At 33.4% G+C, this 15,072-nt stretch overlaps 1 protein-coding gene across 5 annotated transcripts in view; it reads left to right on the forward strand.

The window, feature by feature from the left end:
* LOC134261807 (ankyrin repeat and KH domain-containing protein mask-like) overlaps nt 1–11,161 on the forward strand; it is a 132,832-nt gene extending 121,671 nt beyond the window's left edge. For 2 of the 5 annotated variants that reach the window (XM_062744199.1, XM_062744203.1), the window contains 2 exons: nt 5,168–5,212; nt 7,258–11,161. In XM_062744199.1, coding sequence (XP_062600183.1) covers nt 5,168–5,212; nt 7,258–11,090 — 3,878 coding nt within the window. In that variant the 3' untranslated portion in view covers nt 11,091–11,161. The remainder of the gene's footprint in view (nt 1–5,167; nt 5,213–7,257) is intronic. The other 3 variants (XM_062744201.1, XM_062744200.1, XM_062744204.1) reach the window with 3 other exon arrangements.
* The last annotated feature ends 3,911 nt before the right edge of the window (nt 11,162–15,072 follow it).

Genomic DNA, 15,072 nt, shown 5'->3' on the forward strand with positions numbered 1-15,072 from the left:
TCCAAGAAAGTCTATGCCAGTAGATTTGTTTATGTCAAGCCTCTTTAACATATCAAATACTTTTGTTTCATTAATCAAGGGAATTTCAAAAAAGTCTTGATCTCCAAGTTTTGTTTCAGTGTATCTTTTCAATTTTTCTGATTGAAAACCAGAGATTGAAAGATTATTTAACAATTTTCTTGGAATTTGCACAAAATGCTCATTAAAAGCATTTGCAATGTCTTGTAAATTATCAAGATTTAATCCATTATACGTGATATTAGAAGGAGATGAATTTTTTTCTGATTTTGAGGCAAGCTGATTTAAATGACCCCACATTTCTTTTGATGTAGAACTATTTTCAATTACTGTCTTATAATATGTAGATTTTGCATCAGTAATTAATGAGGTGACTTTGTTTCTCCAAAATCTAAAATTGTCCATGTCTCCCTGTTTATGGAATTGATCTCGTATATTCCTAGCATCATTTATTTCTGGAGTCAACCATTTAGTGCGAAATTCTGATTTCACACGCTTTGTTTTAACCTTCGCATGCTTATTAAGTACAGAATTGAAAATTTCATAGAAACAGGTTAAGATGTCATCAGGATCATGCAGAAGAAGCAATTCATCAAAATCTGCATTGGTTAAATCGTGCAAAAAGTCATTTTCATCAAAGTTTTTAAAGTCACGATATTGTATTTCAATATGTTTTCCTTTGCGTTGCATGCTGTTAGATCTTCGGGTGGCACATATTGGATAATGGATAATGGTATATTTAAGTATTCTAGGGTACTTATTGGCTTAGAATTCTCAAACTTTGTCAGTTTATGCACCTTGGGTTTTCGGATAATGTTGACCAAAAAGTAGGTCACTGTGACCCACTTTTAAATATCTCAAGTACTTATTGGCTTAGAATCATCAATCTTTGTCAATTAATGCATCTTGTGTCCTCAGAAAATTTCAATCAAAAAGTAGGTCACCATGACCTTTATACATTTATAGTTACATTTAAATATCTTCAGCCCTAACTGGCTAAGAATCATCAAACTTTGTCAGTTGATGCATCTTGGGTCTTAGGATAGATTGTATAATTTATCAGAAGAGCGATTCAAGGCCCTTGGGCCTCTTGTTATGAAATATAATATGCTGATACATATCAGTGGGAGCTATTCAACTGCACCATCATCTTTTGACTATGCACTTTCCTGTTGCCTTGACCTCCCTTTTCTTTGAATTGTATTTTGTTGGGTTTTCAAAAAACCATTTAAGATATTTTTATGTAAACATACACTTATGTAAACATCATTTGGTGACATTTACCATCCATATCCAAACTTCATACACTTATACAAATTTTCATGTAACATTTTTAATTTTTAATATACATTCGGTTGGTAAGTTCTGTAATTCTAATTTTCTATGAAATTGTTTATACAATTCTAGAAAAAGGACAAAAAATGTTTAGAGCGGGCATACAAAAATTGTTGGACCGCTGAGTGAGATGTTGGACCACTCGGAGAGATTTGGACCGCTTATTTTATTGTATATCATTCGCTGGTGTTAAACAGTCTAACAGTCATTGTAACTGAAATATAACAAAACATTTTATATTTTGGTGTGAACCAAATGGCCTAACAGAATTCTTTAGCAAATACATAAAAGTATTAAATCACAGTCTAAAGTCATTGTAACAATTATATCAAGTGGACAGAAAGCAAATTCATAAAAGCAAATAAGGAAATAAAAGCAACGGAAAAAGGAAAAGGATCCAAAACCCATTTATTTTCAATTGATATTCAAAGCATGTAGATCAGTTTTGGTTAGCATTAGCAATATTCAAACCGACTTTCAAACTTACCATTTGAACTTGACTAAATTAACAATTTAAAAGCTATTATGTCAAAGTAATCTTTCTTGATTATGAACAAAAAACACTAAAAGCTTCCACTTTTATGTAAAAGGTTTAGGTGCAATTGATAAAACTTTTTTTGTGGTACTTAGGAGTGTGACTATAAATATGCAATCATTCCAATGCATAGAGCCAATTCAAATTTGTTTTAATCCTGATCAAGAAATCTCGCATGAGCATTATAAACAATTAAAACGATGCCCTGGTATCTTAGTCTATATCCTGGTAAGGTCCCACTTGTTTGTACGGAAACTTCAAAAGCAATTTTTTTGGAAAAAATAAATATATTTTGGGAACATGTCATCAGATCTCAATATAATGCTTTGAGTGTTAACTTAAATATGACAATAAAGACCAGGAAAGTATCGGGTACACATAATTAAAAACTATCTTCTATAACACTTTTGTTTTTATAGAAGTTCAATTCAATTCTTTTTGCCCTTCATTTTCATCAGCATTAAGTAATGCCCTCACTTATTGGTCATCCTTTTCAAAGCTGTTTGCTTGATGGTTGCTGTAGATCTGACAAGCTAATTTATTTTTGCTTTTGTAAAAAAAATTGTTACATTATGATACTAAAATCCTTTATATCATATGTCATATCAGCCATAGTTTAAGAATTGAAATTCGAGATATATTACATTAGATAGTATAAATCCTTTAATGAACATGGATTAAACAGCAGGCATTAAAGTGACGGGTTACATAATTCTCTCATAGTTTTGGCCCATATCAGCATGAGAACCGAAGATCCGAGGGTTGATATACTATACAGTATTCATGAATTTTTGTATGTAGTATTTTATTTATCAGATATTTAAAATATTTATTATGTGAACTATAGTCTACTTACATACATTAAAGAATGTATCGTGGCTTTTGATCTTTTTCCTTTAAATGTAATACAGCCAATTGCGTAGGCATTAAGCTAGGGGGTGCACTTTTTTGCAAAGATAAACATAATATAAGCATTGAAGTTTGGGGCATAGGTTTAGCCCCCCTTTCGACAGACACATTGCAGTATAGTCAAAGAAGGGTATGTGGTAGTGTTACAAAAAATATTTGGTACTGAAAAAAGTTCGATCCTAAATTTAGGTAAGTGGCTATAAATAGATGATGTTGATGAATACGGTATTTGATACCCCTGCTGCAGTTTAATGAACTGAAGTGTGTCAAAACGTATGTATGAGACTAGACATTCAAAGTCAATGGAGTAAATTTTTGTATGCATTTAAAGAAAAGCAAAAGAATAATTATTTTCCAGGGAGTATTTGTTGTGATATTTTCTTTTGTCAGAAGGAGGTTGAGTAATATGAAGTTGTATTTTGCATACTTAAATATACTTGAATCATTGTAAGTAAGTTTTAGTTTACTCTTTGATGAGAAAATTGCATTTTTAAGTTCGGTAGAGTAGGAGTTTGGTTGTAACTTCAATCATAACATGTTCTACGGGATTTTAAGGGTTATTGAACTCAATTGGTAAAAAAAATCAACCAACCACTGCCTCATTCCAAAAAGGAAAGAAATCACAAAGACCCTCGTAGTTTACTTGTTAAGATAAAACATGTATGAAGGAAAGCAGAAAGACCAAATTCATTTTATATCTAAAAGCAAAATACATTATAAAATTTAAATATTTTAAATCCCAGATTTTTAAGAGTCATTCTCATTGAGTATAAATCACAAAACCCTAATAGAGAAACTAGAGTGCTCCAAGGAATGCATGTGTTGCTTGCTTTTAGCTTCATTAAAGATGTAACTAAACTTCAGCTATTTATCTGATACAAGTATAATTTTGATAAGGATTATTATTATATTCTTTAAAAGTGCATAATACAAATTATTTTTTCTGCTGTTACATCTGTTAGGAATATATTGTGAAATGTAGTCAATCACATTGAACTTTAATTTAAGTGTAGATGTTGCATTGGATGAAAATTCAACAGTGAATGTTGATCATTTTGATAAATTCTTTTGCCATATATAAAATAATACAAAAAGATTTCTTTGATGAAATTACTTTATGATTTGTTTCTATTTGTTAAGATTATATTTTTTTTAATAGGCAAAGTGGAGTTTTCACAAATCTAAAAGAGTAACATAAATATGCCACCTAAAAAGTCTTTTTTTTTTTTGATTAAAATGTCGATGAAATGAAAACCAAAAAATGTATGCTTCCACATGTCAAAGTATGTTTAAATGAAAAGTTGATAATTGGCAAATTGAAATATTTTACAAAGCCGGCTATAAATTACTTTTTCAATTACAGGTTATTATCTACCTGTTTTAATTACAGTAAAGCGTAATTTTTAAAATAATTGAATGACAAGTACTACTCGTAATTACTAAAATGATTATGTACTGCACGAACATGTATATAAACCTATGCAGTAGTTTATTCTCAAATTTCCAAATTAAACAAAGGCATTTATTGAAAATTTATTCACATGTTTTTGAATTCAAGATTGAAATTATCAAGTAAAAATCACAAAGACCCTCGTAGTTTACTTGTTAAGATAAAACATGTATGAAGGAAAGCAGAAAGACCAAATTCATTTTATATCTAAAAGCAGAATGCATTATAAAATTAAAATATCCCAGTAGAAATCCCAGATTTTTAAGAGTCATTCTCATTGAGTATAAATCACAAAACCCTAATAGAGAAACTAGAGTGCTCCAAGGAATGCATGTGTTGCTTGCTTTTAGCTTCATTAAAGATGTAACTAAATTCTAAGAATGGTCAGCTATTGATCTGATACAAGGGTATAGTTTATGAAAAAAAGGATTATAAATCCACGGATACTAAGACTCTATTACAGATGTGGGAAAAACACCTTAAAAGTGCATAATAAACAAATAAATATCAAAATTATATCATGTAAATTAAATATTGTTAATATATTGTGAAATGTAGTATCACATTCAGTTTTATTGTGCCAAGTGTAGTATGTTCCATAATGAAAGTTCAAATGTCAAAATGCCCAATGAAAATCAAAATCAATTTCATTGTGAATGTGGATGATAGCTAAAATCCTTAAAAAAAAGTCTTTTGAAGTATTCTTTTGCCATTAGTTTGAAATAAAATCATACAAAAAGTTTGCCTTTGATTGAAATTACTTATTTATTTGTTTCATATTTGTTAAGATTATATCTAACTGTATTTGAAAAAAAAAATAATGAAGTCTAGCTTGGCAAAGGTGGAGTTTTACCACAAAAAAAGAGAATAATTTTCATAAATATGCCACCTAAAAAGTCTTTTTTTTATTATTTTTTCAGATGAAATAAGAAAACCAAAGTCTGTAATCCCTCCACATGTCAAAGGTATCTTTATTGAATTCTAAAGTAATAATTGGCAAATTGAAATATTTTACAAAAATTAGTTAACCTTGACTTGTTTCAATTAAAACAACATATTATATGTACATTCTTGTTTATATTCCCATGGTGGCAATGGAATTGACAAATTATATTAAAATGCTCGTTTGATCAATCAGCTGATTCCATTAATTAAGAATTTTAATCTAAAACTTAAATATTCAAACGTTCCCCTACAAGTTTCTGAAGTTAGTTTTATCAGCCATTATACACCTGCTTCACCATTCATGAAGGACTTTTTTGGGAATGTTACAGGAAACAAACTTATTTTTTTTTAGCCTAATAAGAAGAATTCATATATTCCTTTCCTTCAGAATCAGAAGAGATAAGAAATTTTAAATGCTACCTTTTTGCTCCTGTATATTGATTGATTGGTTGTATATTGTTTAACGTCCCTCTCAAGAATTTTTCAATCATATGGAGACGTCACAGTACGCCGGTAAAGGGCTTCAAATTTAGACCTTTATTTAGTCTTTATCAGCCAGACGTTTGCGTTTACCTACACAAACAGTTTGTGGAGGTAAACGCATATGTCTGGATGATAAAGACTAAACCTATACTGGGCACCTAGGGCCATTGAGCAGTGAGTGTTCTTTATCGTGACACTGTACTACGTTCTTAAGGTCATACGGAAAGACCCGTGACTTTCACTTTTAATGCTGATTTGGCGAAGGAACAGTCACTACCTTTGTCTACGTCTTAGGTATGACGCGGCGCCGCGAACGAGAATCGAACCCGGGCGAACGCTCTACCACAAGGCTACCGTGGCCGGTGCTCTTTTTTATGTAAATTTGTAAAAGAATTATTTTTTGCTCTTGCATTTGTAAATTTGTAAAAGATTTTTTTTCTTGATAATTAATGTTATTTGTCTCAGTCGCCTGCATGGCACAGTTCTTAGAGCGTCTGCTCCAGAGTCGCAGCGTAAGAAGCTGATCCTTATGTCTCGGGTTCAAATCCACTACAGGACATAGGGACTGTCCTTTCAATAAGACCGTATAAACAGAGGTCCCATGTCGCAGTACGTATTGGCATGAAACAGATCCCTCCCTGCTCAAGGGACCTTAGTGCCTAGTATAGGTTTAAATTTGCAACCCTCCACCGACAAATGATAGTGTCTCCAAATGAGTGAAGAATTCTCGAGAGAGACATTAAACAACAAACAAACATTATTTGTCGCTGGTTTGAAAAGTTTAAATATAAAAAAAAATGTTCCCAAAAATATGTAATTTTAATCAATTATGAAAATTCACTAAAAAAGAATTTTGCTGCAAGAAGGATATGGAGATAACGAACAGTATTCAATCTCAAAGTCCATAAAACAATACAAAATAAGAGGAGAGCAAACATCAGATCAAATTAGAGGTGGGATCAGATCAGAGGTGGCATAAAATTTATTTTATTATAAAAATGTAGTGATCCTAATTTACCTTTTTACAATCTTGTTCTTATTAGAAGTTTCAATATCAAGCACTTATAAACTGAACAAGGAGTGTATTTAAGATTTTAAAGTTTAACTTTCAGGAATCCGATTATTTTATTCATGTTATGAATTATACAGCAATGGATTCACAATAAGTTAACATTTTAAAAATATATATCATAATTCAGATCGAAAATTTCTTTAAAGATATAATTTAGGTGAAAGCAGGGGTAAATGAAAAATGGATATTTTCAACATGTAAATCGGCTTTATCAATTAAAATTAGAAAGTTTTGAAATTTAGGTGACAATGTAATCTATGGTTAAATCATAATTGATTTTCAAATCTAGCAACTTCTAAATTTCTACAGAAATCTATAAATTGCAGCACTTCTCAAATTCAATCCTGCAAACTTATCTTTCTTATAACCACAAGCATGTACACCATACTTTGTTAGACATCTGCTTATTTTTCATGTGTAAAACGTTTAATTACTATGAAACACGAGTAATTATATTACTGACAAAATAAAAAAAATTATAAAATATCTTGCTGTAACAATTTTTTATAGATGTTTTTGAAAAAGATGTCATACGATGGAAAGAGGAAGATGCGGTTTACAGTGAAAGCCACGGGTTCCCTGCAATGTTGGATCAAGTCAGAAGTCAACCTTACATGACATTTGTTGGTGTCCCAGGATCAGGAAAATCGGCAACGATTCATCACATAGCCCTGATACTCCAGAAGGAAGAGTATGAGGTTGTACCTATTATAGACATCAGGAAGATTGAAGATTACTCTGACTCTCGTCATCCACAGGTTTTTGTCATTGATGATGTGGTAGGTGTTATGGGTCTGCAAAAACAAAAGTTAGAGTCATTGATAGACTATGAAAGAACAATTTCAAATCCCTCCAATAGAAATACAAAAGTACTAATGTCATGTCGGGAAGCAGTTATTAATGAATGTTTCCAATCATTTTTTTCAAATGAGAAAAACATAATCAAGATACATAGGTCAGAAAATGCATTGAATGATGAAGACAAAATATCAATCCTTCAGAAACACGGCTTAGATAGAGATCTTTTGTCCCCCACATTACTGAGAGAAACATTAGATATGTTTCCGCTATTGTGTAAATTATACTCAAAAGAAGAGAAATTTAGAGACAATGTTCAAAGGTTCTTTACCTGTCCAGCTGAGTGTATTTTAGAAGAATTTGATAAAATGCAAAAGCAAAATAGTTTATGCTATGCTACATTGGTCTTGTGTATGTTGAATGAAAAAAAGTTATCAAAAGTAATATTGAAAAACACAGGAAACAATGTTTTCCTGGATATGAAATCAAAACTACTAGAAAGTTGTGAAGTTGAAAGTAACACTGATGCATTTAAATTTGTTAAAGCATTGGCAGCTATGGAGGGTACATACACAAAACTCTGTGGTACTGAGTACACCATTATTCATGACTCTGTCTTTGAAATCCTTGCATATCATTATGGATGTCAGTTTCCAGATCTTTTGTTGCAATATATTAGCAGTAGTTACATTGCTAATAACGTGAAAGTACAAGAATGTAAAGAAGAGTCAGAGGTTGAATATAAGCAAGATGAAAATGAAGAATTTAGTGCTGAGGAGCAGGAAACATTAAGTAGTGAAACAATCCAGGACTCATTTGAACTCTGCATAAGGTTAAGAGAGGATCAGTACCCAATGTTAGCAGAGCGTTTGTACAGAGATATAGAAAATATGGAGCTGTATGATGTTTTTATGAATAATGTTTTGAAACATCCTAAGGTATGTCAGGCTTTTATTGAGGTGTTTAAGACCAAGTCTTACACAGAGTTGAAGTCTTTGTTTCTGTCAAAACAGAAAGACGTGTCTAAGGTAGTGAGTAAAGGAAAGCGTGTGAGTGAGGAGAGTGAGAAGAGGGATGAGAGGAGCGGGGAATGGCGCAGACATATAATGTTAGTGATTGAGAATTATGATTATTTAGAAATAACATACAGTGTGAGGGTTATCAGCTGGGTAGTTTGTTATGGACACAGTCAGATCTTACAATATATTTTAGAACAAACTGAATTACACAAAGAAACAGAGATTGAACTATTTTGGAATTCCTTTAGCCCCAAATTAATCTATGAAGCCAACGAGAGACGAAATAACTCTGAAAAAGATAATGCCACAGACAAATTATTTTTTTTGAACTCCATTACTGATACAAGAAATCAAAAACAGAAAAACAGTCAGTCTATTCCCGAACATGACCGCTTATTTGTATTGAGTTGTTACAGTGGAGATTTAGAGACTGTAAGAATATTAATTAAGTATATCGATTTAAAACAAACAAATTCAAATGTGAAATATTTATTTCCTGATACACCACTGACAGCAGCATGTAAGGGTGGACATATGAGTGTAGTGAAGGAGCTTATAGAAGCCGGAGCTGATATCAATCTACCAGGTTACCATGATACACCACTGACAGCAGCATGTCATGGTGGACATATGAGTTTAGTGAAGGAGCTAATAGAAGCCGGAGCTGATATCAATCAACAAGGTAGGTATGATACACCACTGACAGCAGCATGTGGGCGTGGACATATGAGTGTAGTGAAGGAGCTTATAGAAGCCGGAGCTGATATCAATCAAAAAGGTGAGGTTCATAAACCACTGACAGCAGCATGTAAGGGTGGACATATGAGTGTAGTGAAGGAGCTTATAGAAGCCGGAGCTGAGATCAATCAGCAAGATAGATGTTATTCACCCCTGACAGCAGCATGTGGGCGTGGACATATGAGTGTAGTGAAGGAGCTTATAGAAGCCGGAGCTGATATCAATCAACAAGGTGGGTTTCATACACCACTGACAGCAGCATGTATTCTTGGACATATGAGTGTAGTGAAGGAGCTTATAGTAGCCGGAGCTGTTATCAATCAACAAGGTGAGGTTCATACACCACTGACAGCAGCATTTCAAGGTGGACATATGAGTATAATGAAAGAGCTTATAGGAGCTGGAGCTGATATCAATCAGCAAAGTGGGATGCATACACCACTGACAGCAGCATGTCAAGGTGGACATATGAGTTTAGTGAAGGAGCTTATAGAAGCAGGAGCTGATATCAATCAAAAAGGTGAGGTTCATACACCACTGACAGCAGCATGTGAGGGTGGACATATGAGTTTAGTGAAGGAGCTAATAGAAGCCGGAGCTGATATCAATCCTAAAGGTAAGTATTATACACCACTGACAGCAGCATGTAAGGGTGGACATAAGAGTGTAGTGAAGGAACTTGTAGAAGCTGGAGCTGATATAAATCAACAAGGTGAGTATGATACACCACTGACAGCAGCATGTGAGGGTGGACATTTGAGTGTAGTGAATGAACTTATAGAAGCCGGAGCTGATATCAATCCACAAGGAAAGAATAAAACACCACTGACGGCAGCATTTAAGGGTGGATATATGAGTCTAGTGAAGCAGCTTATAGAAGCCGGAAGTGATATCAATCCTCAAGGCACGTTTGAAACACCACTGACTGCAGCATGTAAGGGTGGACATATGAGTGTAGTGAAGGAGCTTATAGAAGCCGGAGCTGATATCAATCAGCAAGGTATGTTTGATACACCACTGACAGCAGCATGTCATGGTGGACATATGAGTGTAGTGAAGGAGCTTATAGGAGCGGGAGCTGATATCAATCTACAAGGTATGTTTGATACACCACTGACAGCAGCATGTGAGGGTGGACATACCAGTGTAGTGAAGGAGCTAATAGAAGCCGGAGCTGATATCAATCAGCAAGATAGTTGTGATACACCACTGACAGCAGCATGTAAGGGTGGACATATGAGTGTAGTGAAGGAGCTTATAGAAGCCGGAGCTGATATCAATCAGCAAGGTATGTTTGATACACCACTGACAGCAGCATGTGAGGGTGGACATATGAGTATAGTGAAGGAGCTAATAGAAACCGGAGCTGATGTCAATCAGCAAGGTGAGTGTGATACACCACTGACAGCAGCATGTGAGGGGGGACATATGAGTATAGTGAAGGAGCTTATAGAAGCCGGAGCTGAGATCAATCAACATGGTAAGTTTGATTCACCACTGACAGCAGCATGTACAGAAGGAAACATAAGTGTAGTTAAAGTGCTTATAGAAGCCGGAGCTGATATCGATCAGCAAGCTGGAGATGATACACCCCTGACAGCAGCATGTAAGGGTGGACATATGAGTGTAGTGAAGGAGCTTGTAGAAGGCGGAGCTGATATCAATCAGAAAGGGAAGTATGATACACCAATGACAGCAGCATCTAAGGGAGGATATATGAGTGTAGTGAGGGAGCTCATAGAAGCCGGAGCTAATAACATCAGTCAGATAAGTCAGAAACACCTATGACAACAGCGGATGAGGGTGAGATGTTATGAATACTTACTAGAGGTTTAATATTTGAAGGAACAGACTGCTACAGACTGGGGCTTAATATCATTTACAAGAGTCCCTTAATGTACATCTAAGGATAGAATAAATACGATTGTTACAAATCTGCTAGCACTCATGTATGGTAATTATATATATAGAGGAAATCGTCTTTAATAAAATTAAGACTGTAATCTTTGCAGAATCGATTGATGATTTAAAGTTTGCATTTCATCGGTAACTTTTTTTTGTTTAGAATGATTGATGGACATATAGTTTTTTGGTTGATGATTTTATAGAGATGATATTATTCTCCTGGGTGTGTAAGTTGATGTTATTGTCAGGGTAAGGTTCAGCAAGGATGATTGTGTGTTATTTTAGCATGGTCTGTCTGTTAAAGGTTAAACGAGACAAATCTTCAGTGAGTTAAGGATAAGCGATACTTTTTTTTGAAATCGTTGCATGTGTGCATATAAGAGTTACGGGTGCTGAAGAATGTGCGAGACAGTAAAAGAAAGAATGGTGACTCTGGACAAGATTATACTGATACCGATATTTAAAAATCGAAGATTTGTTTGAATACCTAAAACGTGCTGAGAGGAAGATAGTGCTGATTAAATCAAAGAAATGTGAAAGTTGATGTTCTTTAGAAAAAAGTAATTCCGTATCGTGTACATAAAAAAATTATAAAAATAAGAGCTTATGTCCTGACATTATACGCAATGTTTTACCTACCCTCTCTTTAAAAGGTGTCTTGAAATTTTGATTTGTTATTATTTACAAGTTTTAAGACTTGCTTCAGAAAGAGATCAGTCTTTAATCAGTATATGTTTTTGTATATTATATAGAACGATTTTACCCTTTCTTTGGACTTTCAGTAGGGCGTAACTTTCTCGGCACTACGTAATGGTGAATACTAGTAGATTTTCTTTGGTTACGAAATTAATAACATCGGGAACTTATGTTGATAACGATTAGACGACTTATGCCCCACCTCTGTACCGTGAGGAAACTTTTAATTGGCTATTTACTATATCAGTTGACACTCTGTCGCATTTCTATCATATGTATATTTCAACAGTGACGGGAAGCTGTGTAAATTTCAGAAGCTAATTTTTATAATTAAGTAACATCGAGAATGCCACGCCTTATTGAAAGTCCAAGCTAAGCGTGTAATGGTCCTAAATTGTCCAACTCACCATGCAAAAGAAAAAAAAATTAGTGCATCCACTCTCATTTTGAATCATTCTGCAAAGTTGGAACAATTTTAGTCACAAATGGCATTGAGTGGAAACTGCCATTCTCAACAAATAATTAAATTTTACCTGTTCATTCTTGACATTAAGAGAAGGGTCCTTTTTTTGTTTCCATACTTCAATATTTTATATTATGGCTGTAATGCGTCAATTGTTTGGTTGAAAAGAAGTTTGTATCATGAGTTGCTGCTAAATTGTGTGAATGCTTAATTTTTCTTTATCTTTACTCTTTTGTTGCCCTCAATTGTCTCTCATGGTTTTTCTTTTCAAGTATTGTTCATTTATTTATAAATATGATGCATGATATAATATTACATTTGTTTACAATTAAAACAAAGAAATCTTTGAAATAGAAAAGGAAGAATTTAAAAAAAAATATTAAAAGAGTCAGAATATTTCTTATTTTATATATTTTTTTTAATAAATCACATAATAAAAACAAATATAGAGATGCTTATCATTCATTTTACTTTAAGGTACATATACAGAAGTTTTTGAGCATTAATTTTTAATATATTGCAAAGTTTTTTAATGAAACCTGAACGTATCATTGTATATATTCAGACATATACTTAGATCATCTAATTTTTTTTTTAACTTTTGTGGAAATGTTTATATAGTTTTATATATAACTGTTTGTATATACTTCATGATATGTAATATGTGTACTGTAAACGTATTATATGCAGCATGTGCGATATTTGGCGAAAATTGAATTTGGGACAAATTGATGTTGATTTGATTTGATTTGATTTAGCTCATGTCCTAATGTTGGTATTTGAATATAAGTACAAGACATTTAGCAAGTGTACTTGAATAAGCGAGAGTTTCTTACCACCAAATGTTCTAGAAAGTATACAAAGCTTAATGTCATAAGTTTACAGTATGTTGTTCAATTCAGTTGTTACAGTTTTCAGTGTATATTTTGTATATCAAATCAGTGGAAATTTGTAATTGATTAAAGAAATGTTCAGTTTCACGTGTTATCAATTACATGTAATTTGTTCCTTAAATGAATTTTATTCTCATCTAAATGTTAATAATAAACTTACTGAAATGCACAGCTTCTTTAATTTTTATAGCAGCTTCTTTAATTTTTATAGCTCTAATAGTCGAAGGGCTTATGCGATATTAAGGGTCTGTCGTCCGTCCAGTTGTCTGTCTGTGCATCTGTAAACAATACAATAGAAATTTCTGTGAAATATTTTCAAAATGCTACTCCTCCCACAGTTTTGGTCTGATTTCAACATAATTGACACACAAGTAGACCAGACTAAGATACATAATTCTATAATCGGTTTTTGATTTCGATGAGAACGGTGTTGCCATGGTTACTAGAAATAGACATTTCTTTGAAATATTTTCAAATGATATTCCTACAGTCTTGGTTCCTGTGGGGATCCGGGTTAGAATAGATCCTCAGTACCCCCTTGCTTGTCGTAAAAGGCGACTAAATGGGGCGGTCCTTCGGATGAGACCGTATTAACCGAGGCCCCGTGTCACAGCAGGTGTGGCACGGTAAAGATCCCTCCCTGCTCAAAGGCCGTAAGCGCCGTGCATAGTGTTGTGTTGTATTTGTATTATTTCATCATGTATATTATTAGTAACATTAAGTTTCTTGAACATTCCAGAGTGGTCAACATGTTCGGTCATTTTTCTAGAACATTCTTGAACTTTGTGCATGTCCAGAACTTTCCAGTAATATCATGTACTTACAACTTCTAGAATATTCTAGATTTATATTAGTGTATAAATATCCTGTCAATTCGATGCATAGATATACTCTTGTCGTATGAGCACCATTGAGTTACAACTGGGATATAATTTCACTGGGACATTGTGTGCAGCAACGGACACTCTGATGTATGTATTTTTAGATTTTTGCTAAGTTTGTACTTAATGATTTGTATATTACTGTAAATAAATTATTGTTAAGTTTAAACTGTGTGATTGATCTTTGCTGGCATTTAGGGTTATTCTGACCCATAACAGAATTGGGGGCTCGTCCGGGATCAAGAATTTCTTGCACTTTTGCAGTTCATTGTCAGAATTTTGTTAATTAAATTGTTAAATTTGACTATAAGCCAGCAAAAATCAACATGGTATTTTCGGTCACAAACTTTCTTAGTTCGCCAAGTGTTCAGGTTTTTGATACGTTAAAAAAGGATGACTTGATCGCATTAGGTTTGCATTTTGGGTTAGATGTTAAATCCTCTCAGAAAAAGCAAGACATTAGAATTAAGGTTGCAAACAAACTAGTAGATGAAAACATCTTTGAAAAATACGATCTTCCAGAATATACAGTTAGATCAGAGTTAGGCTCTTATAAAATGGCAGACTATCAGTTTCAATTAGAGTTAGAGAAAATGCGATTTGAAAGAGAAAAATTAGAAAGAGAAGAGCGAGAAAGAGATAGAGAAGAACGAGAGCGTGAACGAAAATTTGAAAGAGAAGAGCGAGAAAGAGAGCGTGAAATGAACTTTGAATTAGAGAAATTAAAATTACAGAACCAACCAGGACCGTCAGTTGTCAAAATTGAATTTGACGCAGCAAAAAATATTAGATTAGTTCCAAAATTTCAAGAAACATCTGTAGACAAATATTTTCCCCAATTCGAAAAAGTCGCAGAGAATTTTAAATGGCCACAACACGTTTGGTCAACAATGTTACAAAGTGTACTGGTTGGCAAAGCAGCTGAGGTATAC

Source organism: Saccostrea cucullata, unplaced genomic scaffold (assembly GCF_032062105.1).
Source record: "Saccostrea cucullata isolate Sc308-1 unplaced genomic scaffold, CSIRO_AGI_Scuc_v1 ctg1021, whole genome shotgun sequence".
Taxonomy (NCBI): domain Eukaryota; kingdom Metazoa; phylum Mollusca; class Bivalvia; order Ostreida; family Ostreidae; genus Saccostrea; species Saccostrea cuccullata.